At 42.5% G+C, this 24,286-nt stretch overlaps 1 protein-coding gene across 1 annotated transcript in view; it reads left to right on the forward strand.

The window, feature by feature from the left end:
• ZRANB1 (zinc finger RANBP2-type containing 1) overlaps positions 1 to 20,683 on the forward strand; it is a 111,053-nt gene extending 90,370 nt beyond the window's left edge. Inside the window, exons 8-10 of the mRNA XM_073595658.1 lie at positions 1,821 to 1,950; positions 7,218 to 7,447; positions 19,492 to 20,683. Coding sequence (XP_073451759.1) covers positions 1,821 to 1,950; positions 7,218 to 7,447; positions 19,492 to 19,710 — 579 coding nt within the window. The 3' untranslated portion in view covers positions 19,711 to 20,683. The remainder of the gene's footprint in view (positions 1 to 1,820; positions 1,951 to 7,217; positions 7,448 to 19,491) is intronic.
• Positions 20,684 to 24,286: the final 3,603 nt, after the last annotated feature.

Here is a 24,286-nt window from a genome sequence, read left to right on the forward strand (position 1 = left end):
GTGAATTATTTGGGCTGAGAAATGGTCATGTCGAGAAGAGTAAATCTGGCCATACATGGAATTAAATTTGGACGGTTCAGCAGGGACATATATGACCCACACTGGTTAAATCTGTACTGATCAACTTCTGTTCAACCACAGTGTTGATAAAAAAAAAAAATGCTTTGTCTATTCTGATGGCGGAAAGTCTCGCCACCCTCAGAATACAATGACACAGTGGGGGAGATTCCCCTTCCACCTCGAATGTGTGGATGGGAGAATCATGTCCCGTCCCCCCCCCCCCCCTTTTTTTTTTTTTTTTTCCCCCCAACCTGCACTTTAAATTAAAAAAACTGACTCGTCCTTAGAGGATGTATGCCTCTTGTACACTGCAGCTGGAGAAAGCACAGTACAGCTTTTTTTTTACTGAGCTTGATTGTAATTGTAATTTGGCTATGTACATGCGCGTGAACAATTAAACAACGTGCATTTTTCAGTAAAAAAAAAAGAGAAAAATTATCTCTTTTGGTCAGTAATTTACACCACATGCGCGCAAATGACCATTTACATATTGTGCAGAACGAGAACATGATGCATTTTTGCACGAGCGCCTATACGCGAAAATGCACGCAAATGCATAGAAAAAAAAAAAATCTGAAAAAGTAGATGCTCAAACAAGGAGTATCACGTGCAAGAGGCCTAAGCTTGTCAAATGCTCCTTTACTGACCAATCACTGGTTGGGGGGGCAAGGTGTGATACATAACTGCATTTGTTGTCGAACTGGCTTTGCTGTCTGTCAGTGATGAGTAAATTGCAGGACTGGATGGACAAAAATGTAAAAAAATTCTTTGCCAGGTAAAGCAGCTCATATGTATTTGAACAATGTATTAAGCTGTTGGAATTCCGCTTTTAATTATATATAATATATCAGTTTGGTGCCAAGAGGGAAAGGTGTGGTAATGATTAAGTCTCTCAACATTTACTTTACTTTTTAATGCTTTGCATTATTGAGCATGTTATTATTTTTTATATCCGCTGCGCATCTTGAGAAAATTCCATTATCTGCATCCTTCAGGCAGCTTTAAAGGAAGAATCCTGCGGTTTATAAGAATACTTTTCCTATGCTCTTAGACACAACTGTGTTCATATGCAGCTGAAAAAAAAAAATGCTCATTTTATAATCCTATAAAAGCTGCTTAGTATTGTGTTTTGGTGTGAATAATGTCCAAAAATTGCTACCTGTTTGTGCCTGGGCCATTAAAATCGTTCCCACTAATGCCATTTGTAGATGACTGGATTTAAACCCGTCCTCCTACAATCCTTCAGTTCCCTGGTCACAGATATGGAAACATTGGAAGGTTGGTGTTTGACTGCTTTTCTGCTGCAGGCCGAAAAGAGGGCATGGGGTGGGGACTGCCAACAATCCAAGGAGAGTGCAACGTTTTGGAGTCACGCAGGACCCCTTCGTCAGGCATGTGATGTCATCGCATGCCTGACAAAGGGGTGATGCGTGACTCCGAAATGCTGCACTTTCCTTGTTTTGTGATCATGCAATAAATTATCCGTTTGGACGCTATTTATGTTGTTCCATGGTGTGCTGGCAAATATCTTCATTGTGACTTGAACCAGTATCCAGCTGGTTGTTGCTGCAGCACCCAAATTTGAGAGCTCCTCCAGGAATGTGTGCGATGGCAATATGAAGTATGCCAACAATCAAGACACAACCTAGTGTTTGGTTTTAGCTTTTTAAGCCCAACTCCAGGTAGACAAATCTTTTCTAAAACAAACCTGCCATTTTTTTCCTGTATAAGCTAACCTGTAATGTTTCATCTCTTTACAGCCAGGGGCCAGCCTGGAACAGACGCACATCTTCGTTCTTGCGCATATTCTTAGGAGACCAATTATAGTGTATGGAGTGAAATATTATAAGAGCTTCCGTGGGGAGACGCTGGGGTACACTCGTTTTCAAGGTACAGCCAGGCATCAGTATCCAGATACTGGTTCAGAAAACATGGAAAGTGAGGGGTGTTCTAATGGGGGTGGGGGGGGGGAGCATCACAATGGGGAGTTCTCAGTTTTTATAGTGTTTGATAAATGACAATGATATAATATTTTGCTCTTGGTGTTTTAACCCTTTCGCTACCATACCCTGTGCTCCATTTTGTACACTCAGATGGCCAGACCATTTTTGCAATTTTTTCCTTTTGCTTTTTTATTTTTCACTTATAGCTTTCAAAGTTTGTAAAAGACCCCCCCCCCCCCAAGCATATATTTTCAGAAAGCACATGACCAGTAGGATAAAAATAAGGTGCTACTGATTTTCTAAGGTCCTACGATATTTGCGCAAATGTTTATCAAAACCAATATTTTTGATAAAAATCCACTAAAATCATGATTTGCAGATAAATACACAGCAAATGTAACAACATTCCTATTAAATATAAAAGTTTAACCTGTATTGAGTTAATAAATATTTTGTAATTTTTACATTGCGCCTTTTTGCAAAATGGTGAAAATCGAACGAACGCAAAACTTTAAATATCAAAATTTCTCTAACAATCTAAAGGTTTTAATTTTTCCCTTACTGCTTTCAGAATTTGTGAAAGACTGCCAAAGCCATATATTTTCTGAAACCATATGACCTCTAGAATAAAAAGGTGCTACAGATATTTTTTTTTTTTTTTTTAGACCCCGCGGTATTTGCGCAAATGTTTATCAAACTAATATATTTGCACAAAATACACTAAAACCATTATTGGCAGATAAAAACACAGCTAATTTTACCAAATTCCTGCTAAATCAATATTAAATATGAAAGCGTAACCTGTATGAAGTTGGTGAATGGTGAAAGTCGAATGTACCCAAAAATTTCTTAAATTTTGGAGGCTTTCATTTTTCACTTATGGCTTTCAGAAATTGTAAAAGACCGCCCAAACCATACATTTTCTGAACAGTAGAAAAGAAAGAAGGTGCTACTGATTTTTAAGGCAGCGCAATGTTTGTGCAAATGTTTATCAAAACAATATTTTTGCTAAAAATACACTAAAATCATTAATAGTGCACATAAACACAACATAACTTACAAAATTCCTGCTAAATTGCTACGAAAGCATCGTTAACATGTGGCATACTAAAATGTACGCCCATGAGGGGCCATGTGCTCCAGGTGTTCAATGCAGGCAGTCCCATTTATGTCAGTTGGGATGCAACGGCTGCACAGGCATAGCTGCTGTTCCCAATCTGACATCCACGTGGGTACATGACCCCGAACAGACAGTGTGAGCTCAGGAACATGCATGCGGACCTACATGGAAATAAAATTAGGAACAACGGCTCTGTTCGTCCAGGTGCTACATCCCAAATGACATCAATGGGAATGCCTGCACAGAGATGCACGGAACACCTGTGCATCCCTGTAAAGGTTCGCTGTGTATGCCCTGTGTGAACAAGGCCTTAGGCCCCTTCCACACAAGCAGATCGATCGGGTCTGCCTGTCTACTTTTGAGGCGGGCCCAATCTGGGTCTTTGGTGAGATATCGGAGGTCTAAACAGACCCCCATCTCTTTTTTTGATTCTGTCTATAACCATTGTACATGGGGGGGGGGGTACTTGTACTTGGGGTTTACCAAGACCCTACCACCCCCCCCCCCCCCCCCCAACCGCGATCCCCAGCCTGACAGCTCAGTGCAGGAAGGAGAGATGCGTTTGGAGCAGAGTTGGATTGGTGGTGGGGGGCGGGGGCTATCTGACCGGCGGGGGGGACACATTTGGGTCCTCCCCAAAACCCCATGCAGCACCTGAAGCCGGCGGCAGGGGAGGGATACCGACTAATGATGGCGGCTGAGGTTTGCTTGGTGGGTGGGGTCGGATTGGATGGAGGGGAAATCGGTGCTAGGGGTAAGAAGTGGGGTGAAGGAGATAGGGGGGCGGTTTTTAGTTGGAAGGGAGCGGTGGGGGGGTGGAGAAGCAAGGGGCGGGGGGGGGTCACATTAGGGGTTAACTCTGATCAGCGGGTTGTAATACTATTCAGCAGTCTCCGCTGAACAATTCTGATATAAGCTTATGGTCATTGAAGTTTATAGGAGAGAGGGAAATGAGGTCCGTGGGCCGTACGGACTTGGCCACCTGCGGGCATTTCTGTAGGTCCGTATCGGACTTGGCAGTGAAAGGATTAAAGGATTTGGCTTCTTCCTCTGGCCTATACAGCACTATATAGCTGTTTAGATAATGACATGAAGAGGGAGTTTTCAGGAATGATATGACAATATGAAACTGATAAAATGATCACAAATTTACAGTAGTTTTATTAGCAAGGTATAAGGTGTCCTATCTAGACAATATCTAGTAAGAAGCTTCCAAAATATGGGGCTCCTGGACACGCGCCATAGCCTGCATTCTATGAGCTATTTATAAAATGCAGACCATGTTGCTTAATGCTGCACAGGGAACTGATTGGTGGAGAGACCATTTGTATGACTGACAAGTCATGTGACATGACTCTTCCCGGCTCCAACACCTTTTCCTCACCTTTCTCCGTGTTACAAATGGTGCTTGCCCTGCATTGAAGTTCCTAAGCAAGTAGTGTGCAATGAACATATGTTAAATGCAGCATTGTTTTTCCGATTTCTTTTTTTTGGGGTGGGGTACAAGAGACTGTAAAGCTAACTTAGGGGCAGGACTTCTTCTGGTACCTTTGAACAGTTGATATGTACCAATTTTAGTTTCTACTAATATGTACACAAACTTGTGTTTCTGTACATCAATTGGTGCCCTCCATAATTCCTGTCTCCTTAGGTCAGTAGCTGCACTTTACTTATCAGTTTGAGATCTGATTACAGACAGGCAGGAACAGTTGCAGCTGCAGTGACTAATGTTGGCCAGTCACAGGTCCTGCAATGCTCTATCATCATCTAGAAGTAAAATAGATTACTGGACTGCTGGGAAGAGGTTGAGCTTTCTGAATGAGTGGAAGAAATATGGAGTGAATGTGCTTGTGCCAATGAAACTAGAGAAGTGATAAAAATGTGGCTCCTGCATTGCATGTGAGATGTTCACAATAAAAAAAGTTGCAAAATTGACAATTTCAGTAAAGTGGTAGCCTAATCATATCTCAATTATTATAAGTGGGCTTTGGTCTTGTGTCAGTGGCATCAGCTTGACATTTTCTCATTGGTTTCAGATTGCATTTGGTCTCCTACAAGTGGGTTTTGCATCCCTATAGATTTGTATGGGAATGCAGAACTCATTTGATTCAAACAAAAACTTGTGTGGATATAGATCTTAAAGGACACATTGAACATTGTTTTGCCAATGGTTGTGCATATGTGCTGTATAACTAAGGCCCCTTTCACACATGCGAGCCATTCGTTTACTCGGTCCAGTCACGTTTTTAAAAAAACGGAAACTGTGTCACCCGATCCTTAAAGGGTTTGTATAGTCAGGTTTTTTATCTTAATGCATTAAGATAAAAAGCCTTCTGTGTGCAGCAGATGTCCCAGCACCCCCTAACACTTACCTGAGGTCCTGCTCTGTCCAGCACTGTCTACGAGCCATTGGCTGCTGCTGTCAGTCAGCTAGCCAATCAGGGGAGAGAGGGGACCTGGGCGATGCTGTGACTCTGCTCTGGTGCCCCCATAGTAAGCTGCTTGCTGTAGGGGCACTGAACAGGAGGCAGGGGCCAGGATCACAGAAGAGGGACCCGAGAATGAGAGGATCGGGGCTGCTCTGTGCAAAACGACTACACAGAGCAGGTAAGTACAACATGTTGTTTTTATAGGAAAAAAGACACTACAATTGCCGTATTTATCGGCTTATAACATTTATTTTTTTCCCCCACCGTGCCTTAGATATAGATGGATATCTATATCTCTATCTAATATAATTTTTTTTTTTTCTCTATCGAATTGGGTGGGCCGCCCTGGGTGCCACCTATTGGGAGGGTGTCGGCCTGGCTGCCCTGCCTCTCCTGGCCCTGGGACAGCACTGCCATACTTTAAAAAGTTAAGAAAATATTACTGACAGCCCTTTCTCATATACCACTCCTCCTCCTGTGTCACTCAATGTAAATGGGAGCCTTTAATACCTCAAGTAATGCCGCTCGTTCTGGCTGCTCTCCTCCTGCTCCGTGACTATCAATGAAACAGCAGAGGAGAGTCACATGACCGTGTCCAAGAGAGCGCGGCGTTAATTGAGGTATATAGAAGCTTTTATTTACAATGAGTGACACAGGAGGAGCGGTATATGAGAAAGTGCTGTCAGTAATATTTTATTAACTTCCTCAAGTATGCTGGGAGTGCAGGGGGTTTTATAAGGAAAGGGGTCTGTGTGCTGTGCAGGGGGGCTGTGGAAATATACGCCGATAAATACGGTACTTTAACCACTTAAATCCTGGAGCCATTTTTTCATGCAAAAACAGACCGTGTTTCTGATTACATCCGTTTTTCGTCTGATCTGGTTTTTTAAATGTAAGAAAAATAGGGCTTTAATCTGTTCTAAAAAAACGGATGTTGACAGAGGACGATGTAAATATCCATTTACATCCCTCTTTTCATAGAGATGCATTGATGTCCGTTTTTTTGTCCAGTAGATGAATGAAAAAGAGACAGATGGTCCACATGTGTGAAAGGGGCCGAATGTAATTAAAAAAATATATATACTGCTCCTTCTGGGACCCCCCCCCCCTCCCCAAAAAAAAAAGGTAGAGTGATTTTTGTTTTGTGAAATAGGTGGGCAATGAACAGGGATTGTTGCCAAATAGTTGATCCCTTTGTCTGACACACATTCAGTTCATTATAGTTGTGCCTTGCAACAGTTGCCTGCTGTCAGGCTAGAAGTAATCTCATCTTTGGATGTATATGATTGAGATCTACACATCGCCTGCCTGCGAGCGACGGGTAGATTGTGTTGGAACCCTAGCTAAGAAACCCTGGCCTAGAGGGCTTCCGGCCTGGTATGGAGAGGTTGTCAAAGGATTTCTATTTCTGCTAGACACTGGAACTGATCAGCAGCAGATGTGCTCTATTGTCACTTTCTTCTCTCCATTCAAAACGGTTTAATGGCATTTTTGAAAATCTTGAGATAAAAAATAGTTCCATGATATCTAAAACTTTTTTTTTTTTTTGTTTAATGCACTGCCAAATCTGCACCATGTTAACAGAAGCTGTACTTTGGTAATTGTGTAGGTGTTTTGTATGTACTGTGGTGTGGCGCTGACTTGTGTGTGACCTTCCTTCCATAGGAGTATACCTGCCGCTTTTATGGGAGCAAAGCTTCTGCTGGAAAAGCCCGATCGCCTTGGGCTACACGCGGGGTCATTTCTCGGCCCTGGTAGCCATGGAGAATGATGGCTATGACAATCGTGGGGCTGGTGCAAATCTAAACACAGATGACGATGTAACAGTTACGTTTCTCCCGTTGGTGGACAGCGAAAGGAAGCTCCTGCATATTCACTTCCTGTCTGCGCAAGAGGTTAGCCTGTGACCTTTTCATTCATTTTACAGAATGCCACAGGAGGTATGAAGGTGCTGAGATGTAGGTAGTCTGCAATTGCAGTGTACAATTTAGGAGATTTGTCTTCACCTGCTGCGTGCTTGTTTTAGGTCAGTGATTCATTTGAAGCCAGGGAACTAGCATTTCTAGACGTTCTATAGTTCACTCTGGGTTAGCTGCACTAATCCAATAAAGCTACCCATGACGTGTATGCAGATAATGTCACACAGGCTACCATTCTGGAACTCTCTCATATAGTCGCTTATGTAACGAAAGGGTACATTCACTGAGGTGCACATAGAGCTCCTGCTCAAAGAAGAGTAGCCCAAAAGGGTCCATTTTATTTTTATAAAAGCCTTTGTAAATTATCCTTTGTCTCACCATTGCTTTAAGGTACAGTGGAACCTCGGATTGCGAGTAACGCGGTTAACGAGCGTTTCGCAATACGAGCACTGTATTTTTAAATATCGTAACTCGGTTCGCAAGAGTTATCTCGCAAAACGAGCACGATTCAGGCCAAAGTGATGTGCAGTACCACTTTTGGCCTGAGGTGGGGGGGCGCCAGAGCCGAACGTCGCCGATCAGCGCCGTTCGGAAATGCACATAAAGGCCCGAGGACACTTCGGCTGACCTTGGCAAATCTCGGGTAGAAAGTCTTTCCGAGGTCCGCCGGAGTGTCCTGGGGCTTTTTCGTCCGTTTCCAAGGCTCTCTGGAGCCCTCCCACCTCTGGCTGCATGCGGTATTGCATTCCATTGAAGTCAATGCGGAACAAATTATTTTCGTTTCCATTGACTTCAATGGGAAAATAAGCTTTGATATGCGAGTACTTTGGATTACGAGCATACTCCTGGAACGGATTATGCTCCTAATCCGAGGCTCCACTGTATGACCAAAGCTTTTGTGGCCATACTTCTCTTCTGAGTCACAGGAGTGTGCTTTTGCTCTTCTGTGGCCCAGAATCAGTCAGATCATGACCATATTGTCAGGAGCCACCTGGCTACCTGATTGGCAACCGGTGCCCACCCCCTCCCACAGCCTGGTGTTCCAGTGTACACTGGAGGGGTTGAGTGGTGACTGACAGTCACTGCTCTCAGCTCACCCAGAACTGAGTGATCAGCAGTCATGTGATCTTTCATTTCTTGGGCTTAGAGCCGGCAGGGGACAGCTGCAGCATCGCACTAATGCTTCTGCATGGAAGTATGAAGTTTATTTTTTTCTATTTCCATACTTCGCCTTCAAAGATTTACTAAACCCACAACAGTAAAAGTAGTCTGTATATGCAGTAAAGCATGCTTGTTATACTCACTGTGGAACCTAAGGGGTTAATCATCTGCATTGTGTAAAAAGGCTGTTTGTTCCTGTCTCCTGTTCCTCCCTTTTCTCCACAGTCCCCAATGCATATCCTGATAGAACATATTCAGGGGACAAGCTGCTCATGCTCAGTTTGGTGTGTGTTGCTAGAGAGTTGTTTTTTTTTTTTTTTTTTCTCTCCTTGGGAGGGTGGCTCTGTGCTGATCACATGCAATCGGCACTGTCCAGACAGAGGGTCAGGGGTCCTGCAGCCTCATAGGGCAGCCAGGGGAGAATGAAAACTCTTCCTACAAGCTTTAACCAGACACTGATAGAAGTCACAAGACTGCTATATACGGCTGAGAAAAAATATTTTAGCAGTTTAGATTTACTACAATTGCATTTCCATGTACTGTGGGAGACCAGATATAGTGCATGTAGGCTCCTGGGTTTTGTAACACTTTTAAGCTGAAAACTAGGCAGTCCTTGTTATGTTTCATATGTAATCTTTGTACCACAAATTGCATACTTTTTAGTGTTTGTGGGTTTTTTTTTTTTTTTTTTTTTATGACCCACTTTTATAAATGGCATTTAAGTGTTTCCTAGGAGAACGATTGATCTCCTAGGGTGGTGTTGCCTTATACATGTACAAGTTGTAGGCTTTTAACTATTTTGTAATGTAAAGAAGTACCAATGCTCTTAAAAAAGGGGGGGGGGGGGGTTCCCTTGCTTGTAGTCCACATCTGGTTTTAGTTTCTTAGGAAGAAATGCTTTTCTTTCTCATGTATAAATAGTGCATTAGAGAATGTACAGCTCCAGGGCCTCTGAGCTGTTAGCTGTGTCTTGAACAGCAATAAATCTATCCCGTTATGCGCTTCACTTACAATTGGTGGAGGAAGGGAAATGTAGTCTACTTTATTATATATGGCATATGCATCCTTATAGAAATGTCTTCTAAAACAGACATGTATTTCCCTGTGTTTGGCCTTTAGTTAGTCTTGGTGTGGCCCTACACGGGCAGATGTCTCCATTTAGAACGCCATCAAGTTAGAGGTCTGCTTGTTTCCAGGCCCTGGCCTAATCTTATGATCAGCATCAGTGAAACACATGCAGAGAAATTCATTCTGTTCTACCGCCAAAAGTAGTCATGTTGCTGACTTTCATCAGCTTTGCACCCCCAACCTTTGTGCCTTATGAAGGTTTTTTTTTTTTTTTTTTTTTTCTCTAGTTATTTACAGAGAGTGACACCTGCTGGCTGTAATGTTAAAGTGCATGTCTATCCAAATGTTTTGGGGACGGAATAGAAGCCCTGTTTAAACTGCTGTTCGTGGCTCCATTACTGTCCCAGTGATTCGTTTTATCAGACTGAGCGAGGGTAAAATCTCCAACTGCTACACAAACATAAAAAAAAAAACATAAAAGCAAACTACTCACTAGGGGGAGAACCGCTGGGCGAATCAAGGATGGAGAAAGATCTGGGGGTCCTAGTCGATGACAGACTGTATAGCAAGCAATGTCAGGCCGCAGCTACCAAGGCCAGCAGAGTTTTAGCATGAATAAAAAAAGGATATACTTCAGGGATAAAACTCTAATCCTGCCACTATATAAAACTCTGGTTAGACCACATCTGGAATACTCTGTCCAGTTCTGGTAACCAGTCCTCAGAAGGGATGTGCTGGAACTGGAGAGCGTCCAAAGGAGGACAATTAAATCAATAAGGGGCCTGGACGATCTCAATTATGAGGAACGACTACAGGCACTAAATTTTTATTCTTGCTGGCGAAGAGACTCTTGAGGAGATATGATGGTGATCCCAGCGTAGGAAATAAATGATTCAGTCTCGGAGTGTAAGAGGACACAGGGCCACGCAATGAGATTGGAGGAGAAGCGGTTTAACCTTTAACTGCGTAGGGGGATTTTCACTGTCAAGGCAATGAGATTGTGGAACTCTCTTCCACCAATTGGTGGTGGCAGCGGGGAGTACGGATATTTTAAAAGACTATTGGATGTGTATCTTGGTGAACACAACATACAGGGATATGGGAAATTATTATAGACACTCACACACATACACCTACACAGGTTGAACTGGATGGACTATTGTCTTTATTCAACCTTATGTACTTTGATGGAACATCAATAAATTATTTATTTTTTATTGCTTTCTGTCCCTGTTGCAGATATTCCCTCACTTCTTGTCAGGTAGAGCTGCATTAATCCTGGCTAAAATGAGAATCACAATTTTTTATTTTTTTTGCTTAGAAGAAAGATCACGATTCTTGCGGCGTAACATCTTCCACATTATACAAAAAAAATCGGGCTAACTTTTTTTTTTTTTTTTTTTTGAGTATTTTTTCTCAAGAAATGTGTTTGAAAGACCGCTGTGCAAATACAGTGTGACACAAAACAAAATATTGCATCAACTGCTCCTTTATTCTCTAGGGTCTCTGCTAAAATATAATATATGTGTGTGTGTGTTTGCCGGGGTTCTTAGTAATTTTCTGGCAGCAAAAGATTTTAGCTTGTAAACAGCAAGTGTCAAAAAAAGATTTGGTATTTAAGTGGTTTAACTGACCTCATTTACACACAGAAGTTCATTCCTTTGAGCTAAAAGAACTGAGAGATACAATGTATCTCTTTATCTCCCAGTGCTGAGGAATGATGATAAACATTGCCTGCTTTTTTTTAAATTGACAACTCTGAGCGGCTCTGCACTTGTTGCATAGAATCAAGGAAATATTTGGTGAAACCATGTCATGTCACCATTTGTCATTTAGAACCTGGTATAAGGTGAAACTTTTTATTATAAAATACCATAAAACCTTCACAAGAGAAAGTACCTACAATTCAGCCTCTAATAAAGTGTGATCTAGTGCCTTCAACACAACAGGAACTACCTAACCTTACTGAAGGTATACAATTAAATGGTTAAAGTTTATATCCTTACAAAAAATATGTAGTACATCTCTGAAATACATTTCCTCATATTTTATCCTTTCAAAGACACTGCAAGTACAGGGAAATACCGGTTGGTGGAATGAGTGGTGTCAGCCCTGCCCAGTTTTCATTTGCTAAACTACTGAATTGTGCTACATTTTATGTTCACAACATACTGATTGATCTGTAGTCCAAGATGAGATTTAGGAGGGCTAATCCCCCAGTTTGAGACCATGCAAGAGGTGAGCACAGGGTAGCTTTGAATTTTTGACACGTTCAATAGGTATTTTTTTGCACTTATTACACAAATAGAATACCACTGGTACGGAAGGTCGTTGTTGGTGTTTCCATACACTCTAACCCAGGGCTTCACAATGTTTCAGTTGAGGCACCCTTTAAAAATCTGCACAATCTTGAGGCACCCCATTCTAAAATGTGAAAAACTAGACTAATAGTTTTACATAATGCAGCGACATCCACACATGTAGGACACTTGACGTTGGAGGGGATTTCTCTTCCTAATGTGACCCCAGTGCTGTGACAGAGGGGGCAGGGGAGGAGGAACAAGGATGCTGTGCAACAGCCCAATGTCAGCCTCATCAACCAATGACATCATTGGTAGGATGCTGCAGCTGGAATGGTGCACAATGAAAACCTGTGGCTTTGTGTAACTAAAAGGCTTCATCCACCTGCTGGCTTATATAACCTTTTTAGACCATTTTTTAGGCATTTTGCCAAGGCACCCCTGAAGAAACCTGAAGGCACCCTGATAAAAAAAGGCTGCTCTAACCTAGTGCAGTGACATGGTGTAAGTGTTGGGTAGTAGGTATGGGTTGTAGAAAATCATTGTTTCCATATTAATAAAAAAAAAAAAATCTGTGTTATTGTACCAACTTCATATTCCCCACAAACCTGATACTCCCATCAGGATTGATGAATACCTGAATTATACTGTGTACTGTGCATCGGTAAATACCTGAATTATATCGGGTACAGGAAGTCCCCGCGTTACGAACACAATAGGGACTGTAGGTTTGTTTGTAAGTCGGAACACTGCATTCAAAAGTGTAACGTCCGCCTGTGCATGGATGTGGGATGTTCGGGGCGCTTGTTATGGTAACTGGGGCTCTTCTGGCCATGCAGTACATGTAGTACTACAGTATGGGATGTGTCCGGAGGTATCCAGGACCAATGTGGAGCACAAGTGGCCGGCATTTGAGGCCGTTCGTAAGTAGGAGTCCTTCGTAACTCGGGGACTGCCTGTACCGTGAATCGGTAAATATCTGAATTATACCGGGTACTGTGCATCTGCATCCAGAGCGGAGTTTTCAGCATAGCAGATTGTGTCCTGAACCTGCAGCTTGCTCTGACATGATGGACTTGTTTGTTCCCCTGACAATAGCAGATGCTGTCTTGCCAGGCTGGCACAGGAGCCAGAGCACTTTATGCTAAACTAGTAAGACCAGTAAACATGTACTGGTATGGTGCCAGCCTTGGTAGATCTGTCCCTGGCCTCTGAGGAAGAGGAAAGATGGTTATGGCCCTAGTTCAGGGGGATGGTGAAAGGCCTACCTTTTTGCTGACTGCTAGAAGCAAAGCAGTTTGAATATGTAAGTACATTCAGACAATAGACACATGTCATGAGTTTTTTTGTTTTTTTTGTTTTTTTTTAAGTTTAACTTAAAAGGTTTAAGGTTTAAAAGTCCTGTGTGGGGATGCTGCAGTCTGTGTGATCTGTGATCATCAGTTACACAGAGAGCTGTAAGCACAGGCTGCAGACCCCCCGCACTGAACTCTCACTTAACTTAGTGAGTCGGTGAGTAGAGCCGGTGTTCTGCCGAGAAAGTTCCCCTCGGCATATAAGGACCCCCCTCTACTGCGCAGGCACAGCGCTTGCGCAGTAGGAGCCGGCGGAAATATCCGAATAGAAATCGGCTGTACACGGCGCCTGTAAGAGGGCCCCTTGCGGGCTCACTTCGCTAGTCACGCTTCAGGCACGGCCTCCCTTCGCTCGCCACTTTTTTATTCTCCCTCTAGGTCCACTTGGATGGTGGGGCTTGAACCTGGACCCAGGGCGCAGGCGCCGTGTACAGCTGATTGACGTTTTTCGGCTATTTTCGGCAGCTCCTAGTCGTTCGTACTGCGCAAGCGCTGCGCCTGCACAGTACAGGGGGGTCCTTATCCAACGGGGGAACTTTCTCGGCAAGACACCGGCACCGAGACGCGTGTCTGTTTACACTGTGAAGGCTGTGATTGGACACAGCCATCACCTGATCGGGAGGGCCAATCACCGTGCCGATATCCCTATTTGTGATGGGCTGTGCCTGAACATTACAGCCATCACAGGATCGTGCCGCTGCACGGCCTCCCGTTCTGAGGAACATATGAGTACGTCTACTCAGAACGGTGAAGCAGTTAATAATGTAAAGGATGTTTTTTGATGCTAGCTAAAGCGGCAGTCTCCATCCACCTCAGCTGCTAAGCGATGGCACCACTATGGCTATATAATATGAGCTGTGCACATTCATCCAGTTTTCCTGAAGCAGGGGTGCAGTAGTAGCACTCCCATCATTTTCTTGACATAGCAGAGTATGAGCAACCACACGGGTTCTGTCCTAATCCTAACATAGGTTTGAACAGTGCTTGGGAGTCTTCCTCCCCTGGATGAATCATCCTGGATCAGGATGTCTTTGACGTGACATTTATCCTTGGAGACGTCTGTAAACTATGTAATTAACTGGCTTAGTTAAATAGGAGGCATTGATTAATGGCATCCAAATGTCATATATTGATTGCATCTTTTATAATACAATGATCACTACTCCTGGTCAGAGTCTAATTGAACACTTACATGTTCTCACTATGATCCTAAAATGCCAGAAAATCCATTGACTACAGAAGACTAATCATTTTTTATAGATAATGAAAGGCTTCAGCGAGTGCTTCACAAGGTACCCTGGATTCCAGGAGCCTGCGTGGGTAGTCTGATATATCTTATAGTGAAGTTTAGGCTGTGGGATCAGGACATTTGCAGAAGGTTTCAGAACTAGAATGTCACCTATTCCCAATTTAATGTCAGCCTCCTCCGCTACCCAATATTTCAATTCTCATTAGGCATCAGTGGGTTAAATCTCCTGCCCAGTGTCTTGTCTTTGTAAAATACAACAGTGCAGTTTCTCTAGGGTGGTATAAAGCTGGCCATACATGGGTCAGTTTTTTTTTCATTCAACCAGCAGGACTGACTCGATTCCCCTATCCACACATTTAATATGGATGTGGAAATCCTCCCCACTGTGTCATTGTATTCTGACAGGGGGGGGGGGGACGACGACTCCCCCTCCATCAGAATACACAGATAGCACTGAAGTCTATTGCCTGCAGTGCTAATTGAGAAAATACCAGCAGGACGGTCGATCGGTAGATAGACTTCTGTTTAACCACAGTGGCCACACATGATCGAATATCAGCCAGTCCCTGTTGAAATGGACGATTATTCATTCATGTATGGCCAGCTTAAACCTATCCATACAGATGGAAATTTAGCCAGCTCAGCAGGTACCAGCTGATATTCAATCCATGTATGGGAAGGTTGATTGTACCCAAGGTGATCCGTTGATCACCTTGGGTACAACCAGCCTGCCAGATTTGTTTTACATTCGATTACTCCCGCTGGCTATAGTCTCTACCAGTAATCATTGTGTTCTGTTAGCTGGAAAGGCTCCCCACACTCGTGGTGGAAGGAAAGAAAACAGTCATCTATGGGCTACTTAAAGAGGAGCTCCAGGCTCGCCCAAAAAACTAATACTGTAGCTGCTGACTAATTAGTAGTACACTTGCCTGCCCAGGGATCCAGCGATGTCCTCACCCGAGCCGCTACTTCAAACTGCTTTGGGTGCAGCCACCAGCATCTCAAGTAAGGGAAACAGGAAGTGAAGCCTTGAGGGTTCACAGCTGGTTTCTTACTGCGCATGCTTGAGTTGCGTTGTGCCTTGTGGGTGGTCCCAGCGTTTTCTGGTACCTGTGATGCGTCCCAGAAGAATGCGAGGTAAAGTGGGGGAGGGCAAACTGCTGGCTCGGTTCGCCGCGGCAATCTGAGCCGGACGTGGGAGCCGGGTTACCTGTCAAAACCAGGTATCCCCCCCCCCAAAAAAAAAGTGGTAAATGTGGCAGTGGAAGGGTTGCAAACAAGTGGTGCTTCCCCCTTTTGGGTCGAGCTCCGTTTTAGGTCTTCACCCTTTATCACAAGGTTGGAACAATAACCTAACTCTTGCCATCGGAATGGGGATATAACCATGATTTGGGTTTGTAATGGTCATGGCAGTCCTGAGCACTTGGACTTCTAGAAGTTGTAGGTCACTGTGAGTCTCTGATATAGAAGATGCCTGCATATAGAGGGCTGTGTGGAGCTGCACTGTCTGGTTTGGATGGTTTGCCATGGAATACACAAAGTGGTTATTGACTGGCCATTTTTGCACTGTAGCCACTGTCCCGGTCTTCTGCGTAGAAGGGAATTGGGGACGGTGGGGAAAGATGGTTTCTGGTTGGTTCCTGTGGATTGCTATACACCCCCATGCTCTGTACTTCTATGATGAAGTGCAAGCTCATATTTTCAGCCCAAAAAAAGAAAACGTCTAATTTAGACATACAGCGTCACTTCTGAAGTGTATGCAGCCCGCGCTGTGCTAGACTCTGCATGGTTAGGAATCGGTTTTCCACCCTTGTGCTGGCAGGACAACCATATAACCGACTTGATCACCCTGAAATCATTTAATCTGCTCCAACAAAAAAACGTTATTTTGCTTTTCCTTTGGACAGAGCGGGGTTCGGTCCGGCAGTAGGTGTTGATGCCCATATTGGGGAGATTCCCCTCACTTCCTGATGTAATGCAGCGACAGGTCACAGCAATACAAATCCCACATGAAGTTCTAACCTTTCCTGATCTGCAAACCAGAACTTTATAGGTTGTAGATGCAACAGTTCTGCTTGTCTAGATTTTGTTCTGCCTTTGCTTCTTCAGTGCTGTTTAATGGCAGAATAGATTTTCTGTATAGGAAGTTTTGATGAAAAACAGATGACTGAAAGGCAGCCAGGAAGTCTCCGGGGACTGTTTACATTTCCCAAAAAGGATGACCTGAAGTGTACTGTGACCGGCGTATTTATTACTTAAAACTGGTTATTTCTAAGTAAAGGGCTTGTCTGCTGTACATCCGTTGTTGGGTTTAAATTTTTTTTGGATGTTTGACTAAGCTGCAAAGCTTTCATCAATGCAAAACCAGTGTTTCAGGTTTTGGTGAATGCTAAATCAGGCACTGACTGCTATAATCGTTCAGAGATTCTAATAGGTATGTCGCTCCAACGTACTTTTTCCACTGCAGTCGTCTTTCTCCTGCTGCAGGTTTTGTAATGGAATATGAATTTGAAATCCATAGACGGGAAGTGCCTTTTAGTGGATGTGGTGACTGCATTAGTATTCTACTCTTCTCCCCCCTCCTCATTTTTACGCTATGATCCTGCTTAGGTTGGCCGCACTCTCTCCACTATCTTTTGAAGGAGCAGCCTTGTCGCCCTGATTTGAACTACAAGCACATCCATTACATGGGAGGGGGGGAGGAATTTTTGTTTTAAAGCTGATGGGTTGAAAGGCAGATTTGATATTTAATTTCAGTTAACTGGAAGTTACAAGGACAAAATGTTAAGCAAATGTTTAAACTGAGAAAATGTGCCATTTTAAGAAAAGAATAAAATAATTTTGACATCGATGGCAGCAACATGTCACAAAAAAGTTGAGATAGGACATCAAAAAGCTGCCAAAGTGGCACTAACCAGGAAGAGCTGGAAGAATATTTTGCTTCTAATTAGTAAACCGTTCACTACCATGATTGGGTATAAAAAAGAGCATCTTAGAGAGTCTGTCTCAGAAGTAAAGATGGGAAGAGGTTCACCAATCTGTGAAAAGCTGCATCCAAATGTCAAGCAAAGTTTCAGAATAGTGTTCCTCCCTGTGTAATGGCAAAGACTCTTAAATATATCAGGAGGATGCTGCGTCCTACAGACTAAAGAGAGGGACCTTCCAGCTTTGTTATCAATGCTTAGTTGAAAAGCCTGCATCTCTGATGGTATGGGGATGCGATAGTGTGTATAGAATGGGCAGCTTCCACATCTGGAAAGGCACCATGAATGCTGAAATATATCCAGATTTTAGAGCCCATCCAGATGATGAAGGCCTTGTGTATTTCAACAGGACAATGCTAAACTGCATCTATGACAACAGTATAGCTTCATAATACAGAGTCCAAGTGCTTAACTGGCTTGCCTGCAGTCCAGACCTTTCACCAATGTAAAATATTTGGTGCATCGTGAAATATACGACAAAAACTCAGACCTTTTGAGCCGTTAGGAATCCTTTATCAGGCATAAATGGGACAACATGCCTCTCCCAAAACTCCAGCAACTGCTTTCCTCAATTCCCAGACAGTGTTTAAAAGAAAACTATTCTACACCGTGGTAAACATGGTCCTGTTGACTTTTTTGAGACATGTTGCTGCCTAAAATTTCAAAATTACCTTAATTTTTATTTTTTTTTCTAAAAAATGTTACATTTTCTCCGTGTTTAAACATTTAATATATTTTCTTTTGTGACTACAATTTTGGTTTTGAGATTTGCAAATCGTTGCATTCTGTTTTTATTTTTAGATTTTAAACAACGTCCCTACTTTTTTTTGGAATTGGTGTTGTAAAACAAATGCAGCCACCACATCTTCGAAATGGTTTCAATATATTCCATTCATGAACCTGGGTTTAGATGTACCTTAAAGCTGAATTCAGGTATTCAGCTCCTTTTGTAAAAAAAAAAAAAAAAATGAAGGCACACAGCGTTAAATCCAAGGAGGTGCATGATATCTCCTGCTCCGGCTTATCTCTATTTACATCTCTGTTTTATTGCAGTCCTGCAAGATGGCTATGGCTGTATTTCCAGGAGCCCGACTCTGATACTTCAGGTCTTAGCTTCTTCACGGTTCGGTGCGGCCGCTTTGCCTGCCCATCCCCTTGCTCATTGACAGAAGACTTTGTGTTTTGTTATTAAGTTCACATAATACAAAGTCTTCACTGGAGGGGCAGGCATAGCTGCTCTGTGTGCCTCTCTCTCCTCTCCCACAGCAGAGCCAAAAACCCGTCGGCTATAAATAAGAGAAGTTCAGGAGATATCATGCACCTACTTGAACTTAACTCGGTGTGCCTGCACTTTTTACATAGTTGCTGAATTCCTGGAATTCAGCTTTAAAGTATAATCATAACTTAAAGTGTAAGTAAACCCTCCTATCGTTTTCAGCCAAGGAAGCCGCCATCTTGGCCTCTGTTTAATCTACAACTGCCATGATGCTGCACATGTGATCCGTTTATGACACCGGCCATTGGATGGTTTGACAGTTTGGTTGAGAGCACAACCAATGGGAGTGTTACATTTCCGGCACGTGCCGGAAAGGTAACTTTTATGGATGGGTTTACTTCCGCTTTAAAATAAGACCTCTGGGGTCTTGTATCATATTGCTTTAGAAAATGTGTAGAGCCACAATTCTTCTGTGTCAGTGTGTGTCTTTTGCTTGGTCACCTGCAGTCACCATAAAATCCATGATTTGTACAGAGAAACTGATCAAGGCAAACCGCCACTATCTGTATATGTGCCTTCTCTTTTGATAAGTTAGCCGTTTTATGTTTTGAATTAATGGAGTATTCATTTTCAAACTGTACTAACCGCTTTATTTTTTTATTTTTATTTTTTTTCTATCCATTGCAGCTTGGGAATGAGGACCAACAGGAGAAGCTTCTGCGTGAATGGTTGGACTGTTGTGTGACAGAAGGCGGCGTCTTGGTAGCCATGCAGAAAAGCTCCCGCCGTCGTAACCACCCACTAGTGACACAAATGGTGGAAAAATGGTTGGATGGTTATCGTCAGATTCGCCCTTGTACAGCGCTGTCTGATGGTGAGGAGGATGAAGAAGATGAGGATGAGTGAGAAGACTCTTGGGCTTAATGCGTAAACAGCACATGCTGTGAGGTCATGACTGGGACCTGCGTTGACGGGACCCTGTGTTATGTGCTTGGGGTCCCATGCAGGGAGGAATGCTCCAGCCCACCCAATCCTGGGGATAACAGCACCTTTTTTGGCTCTGACGACAACAACATCCTTTTGTTATTGAGACCGGACACTCTATTTTTTTTTTTTTTTTTTTGTTTTTCGTCTCTCCCTCTTAATCTGGGTTGTAAATCTTGGTATAATGCATGTGTTGTGCAATGGGGGAGAGAGGACTTTGAAGGTTAAAAAAAAAAAAAAATTAGAAAATAAAAAACACAAAAACCCATGGTCAACCTATCAGAGCAATGGGCTGGCCATTAGTTGCTTTGCTCCTAGTTCCTGATCCTTTCTGTTTATTGCAAGGCTTACGTTTTCATTTCAGATATTATTTTAAATTGCCCTGCACTTGATTTTTAACCCCGGCATTACTAGACTGGCCACAAGAGTTGTATATTGCACAGTTACTCATAGCTTATGGCTGTCTCAAGCAATAAAGGGGTTAAATATACTTTCATTTTTAGAATTCTATACACCAGTAACACAGATTTCAGGCCCTTCCCACAAGACATTGATGGTCTCGGAGGTCAGACCAAAAGAGCATTTTTATTTTAGTTTTCCTTTTTTAATATGTGGTAATGAATTAGTTATAAAGGGTAAGTGAAGGAAAGCTGAGGATTTTTTTCACTTCCTGTCTTTATGGCTTCCTAATTTTCCCCCCTGTCACCCAAGTATTTTTTTTTATTTTATTTTTTTTCCTTCCCTTCTCTGAAAACTTTATATATTTATTTGTTCATGAACACTTTGTCCCCCTCCTCACATGCAGGAATTAGGTTCTAAAGCGATTTGTGTGCAGTTTGCCAGCTTGGACTTGATTGCGAATGTGACACAAATACATCGTCTTGCTGTGAACACATTTCTCGACTGTTCATTTACTTCTGTGTTTAGTCAGCTCCTCGGAGGACACTCCGGATTGTGGTCATGCTGGAGAGATAGGCAGATCTATTTAGAACACCAGTGCAGCTTCTTAGCCTGGAGCTTCCATCGCTCCCCTCAAACATTTCTGAGGCCTCATGCACACTGGATGTTTTTACAGTAGCTGTTTTTGGCTTCAGGTGTCTTTTTTTTTTTTTTTTTTTTTTTTTTTTCTGCAGCCAGTAAACTCCCCGGCATGTTATCCTATGTGGCCATTCACACATAGGCTGTTATCTGTGTTTGTTTTTTTTTGTTTTTTTGGCAGGGGTGATTTATGGCTGGAAAAAAAAAAAAAACCTCCAGAGTTGGTGGGTTTTGAGAAGTTTTTGAGCTAAAAAAAAAAAAAGCTGTAAACGCAGCTTGTGTTTTCTTGCTAAAAACATGAATGCAAAAAAGCAGAAAGATGGCGCAAAAACTAATTTTAACACATCAACGCTACTGGCCGTTTTTTATTATGCCCAGTGTGCATGAGGCCTAAAGATGAAAGATTGTTTTAACGTTGTTTGACACAATTTATGGGGGGCTTCCAGAAATTGAGATTCCATCAAACTAGATCGGGAATCTTCAAACTACGGCTCTCCAGCTGTCGCCGAACTCCACTTCCCATGAGGCATTGTAAAACTCTGACATTCACAGACGTGACTAGGCATGATAGGAATTGTAGTTCTTGAACAACTGGAGGGCCGTAGTTTGAAGACCCCTGTCCTAGATGGTTATATTGACGTTTTGTTGACCAAATAAGTACCTTTTGGTGTAGGACAGGGATTTTCAATTAGCGGACCTCCCAGCTGTTGCAGAACTACAAGTTCCATGAGGCATAGCAAGTCTCTGACAGCCACAAGCATGACACCCAGAGGCATGATGGGACTTGTAGTTTGCAACAGCTGGAAGTCTGCTAATTGCATATCCCTGGTGTAGGATATACTAATGTAATTCTTAAGGGCTCCTATACTGGGATTTGCTAAAAAAAAAAAATTGTTTAAATTTAAACCAGCGCTGTGTCAAACACCAAATATATATATATATATATATATATATATATATATATATATATATATATATATATATATATATATATATATATATATATATATATATATATATATATATATATATATATATATATATATATATATATATATATATATCTGCAAAACTTCATGTGTCTTTTTCACCACACCATGTGTACCTAATAAGCTCAAACGATAGAGTGTAAAAAATGTTTTTCAAAATAGTCCATATTTTACAATCCTTCATCAATATCAAAATTGTGCACAATCTTCTAAAATCTCCCAGTGCTTCTTATGCTCTACGCCAGGGATATGCAATTGGCGGACCTCCAGCTGTTGCAGAACTACAAGTCCCATCATGCCTCTGGGTGTCATGCTTGTGGCTGTCAGTCTTGCTATGCATCATGGGACTTGGAGTTCTGCAACAGCTGGAGGTCCGCTAATTGCATATCCCTGATATCCGCAATATATCTGCGCAGTAGCCCTCAAATTCCAAGGTCATAAATGCATGTGCTTACAGGACCACAAGATGACCTCCACCACACTTGCTGTGTCTTCACACCCCCCCTCCTATCACAGTCTCCCGCTCTCCAATGTGGGTACTTGTATAAAATGAACGCAAATCTAGTGCTCTCTGTATATAGGGAGATGATGGGTGACCAGATTTATAGAACTCACATTGTATTACACATAAGCAGCTCAAAAAAAAAAAAAGCCCTCATCAATATGATGGTTCAGTATGTCATGGCTGCTCACCTCCCACCCGAAAGGTGCCAAATGTGGCACCTGAGGGGGGGGGGGGGGGAGGAAGGAGTACGAGCAAAGTTTTTACTTTAAGTTGACCCCAATATGTCTCAAGGTCATAGACTTTTTTTTGAGGTTCAATCAGTGTCTCCGTCATTCCTTTGATTTATCTTTCCTCCTCAACTCGACAACCAGACAGTGCCTTGCAAAAGTATTCACCCCCCTTAGCATTTTTTGTGTCTTGTTGCCTCGCAGCCTGGAATTAACATGGATTGTTTTAGGATTTGCATCATTTACGTTACAGAACATGCCCACAACTTTGAAGGTGTTTTTTTTTTTTTTTTAATTGTGAAGCAAACAACAAATGGGACAAAATAACAGAAAAAAAAAAAATCTAGGTGCATAACTATTCACAGTCAATACTTTGTAGAGCCACCTTTTGCGGCTTTCACAGCTCCAAGTCGCTTTGGATAAGTCTCTATGAGTTTGCCCCATCTTACCACTGGGATTTTTGCCCATTCCTCCTTGCAAAACTGCTCTAGCTTCTTCACGTTGGATTGTTTGTGCTTGTGAACAGCAATCTTTAAGTCTGACCACAGATTTTCTATTGGATTGAGGTCCGGGCTTTGACTAGGCCATTCCAACACATTTTACATGTTTCCCCTTAAACCACTCAAGTGTTGCTTTAGCGGTGTGTTTGGGGGTCATTGTCCTGCTGGAAGGTGAACCTCCGTCCTAGCCTCAAATCACACACAGTGTGGTACAGGTTTTGCTCAAGAATATCCCTGTATTTAGCACTAACCATCTTTCCCTCAGTCCTGACCAGTTTTCCAGTCCCGACTGCTGAAAAACATCCCCACAGCATGTTTCACGGAGGGGATGGTGTTCTTTGGGTAATGTGTTGGGTTTGCGACAGACATGGCGTTTTCTTTGATGGCCAAAAAGTTCAATTTTAGTCTCATCAGACCAGAGCACCTTCCTCCATACATTTTGGGAGTCTCCCACATGCCTTTTCGCAAACTCAAAACGTGCCATTTTGTTTTTTTGCTGAAAGTAATGTCTTTCTTCTGGCCACTCTGCCATAAAGCCCAACTCTATGGGGCTTTATGGCAGCTCCTCCAGGGTTACCTTAGGTCTCTGTGCTGTCTCTCTGATTAATGCCCTCCTTGCCTGGCCTGTGAGTTTTGGTGTGTGGCCGTCTCTTGGCAGGTTTGCTGTTGGGCCATGTTATTTCTATTTTGTTAATGATAGATTTGATGGTGCTTTATAAGCTAACCCTGACTTTTTACTTCCTGACTTGTACTTCTCAACAACATTGTCCCTTACTTGTTTGGAGAGTTCCTTGGTCTTCATGGCAGTGTTTGGTTAGTGGTGCTTCTTGCTTAGGTGTTGAAGCCTCTGGGGCCTTTTGCAAGGCACTGTATATCCAGCCACATGCAGATATAAATGGGACTAATAGGACATACCGTTACAAGGTTTTAAATAAAGTAAATTTTAAGATATTCCACTCACATATAAAAGAAAAAAAAGCACCAACCGCGCTATATTATGCGTATAAACAGAACATGTCAGTATGGCCAAATGTCTTGTGTCTAATCCAAAAGATGTACAGTGGGGATGGAAAGTATTCGGACACCTTAAATTTTTCACTCTTTGTTATATTGCAGCCATTTGCTAAAATCATTTAAGTTCATTTTTTTTACCTCAATGTACATACAGCACCCCATATTGACAAAAAACACAATTGTTTACATTTTTGCAGATTTATTAAAAAAAGAAAAACTGAAATA

This window comes from Aquarana catesbeiana, linkage group LG08 (genome assembly GCF_042186555.1).
Source record: "Aquarana catesbeiana isolate 2022-GZ linkage group LG08, ASM4218655v1, whole genome shotgun sequence".
In the NCBI taxonomy this organism is placed as follows: domain Eukaryota; kingdom Metazoa; phylum Chordata; class Amphibia; order Anura; family Ranidae; genus Aquarana; species Aquarana catesbeiana.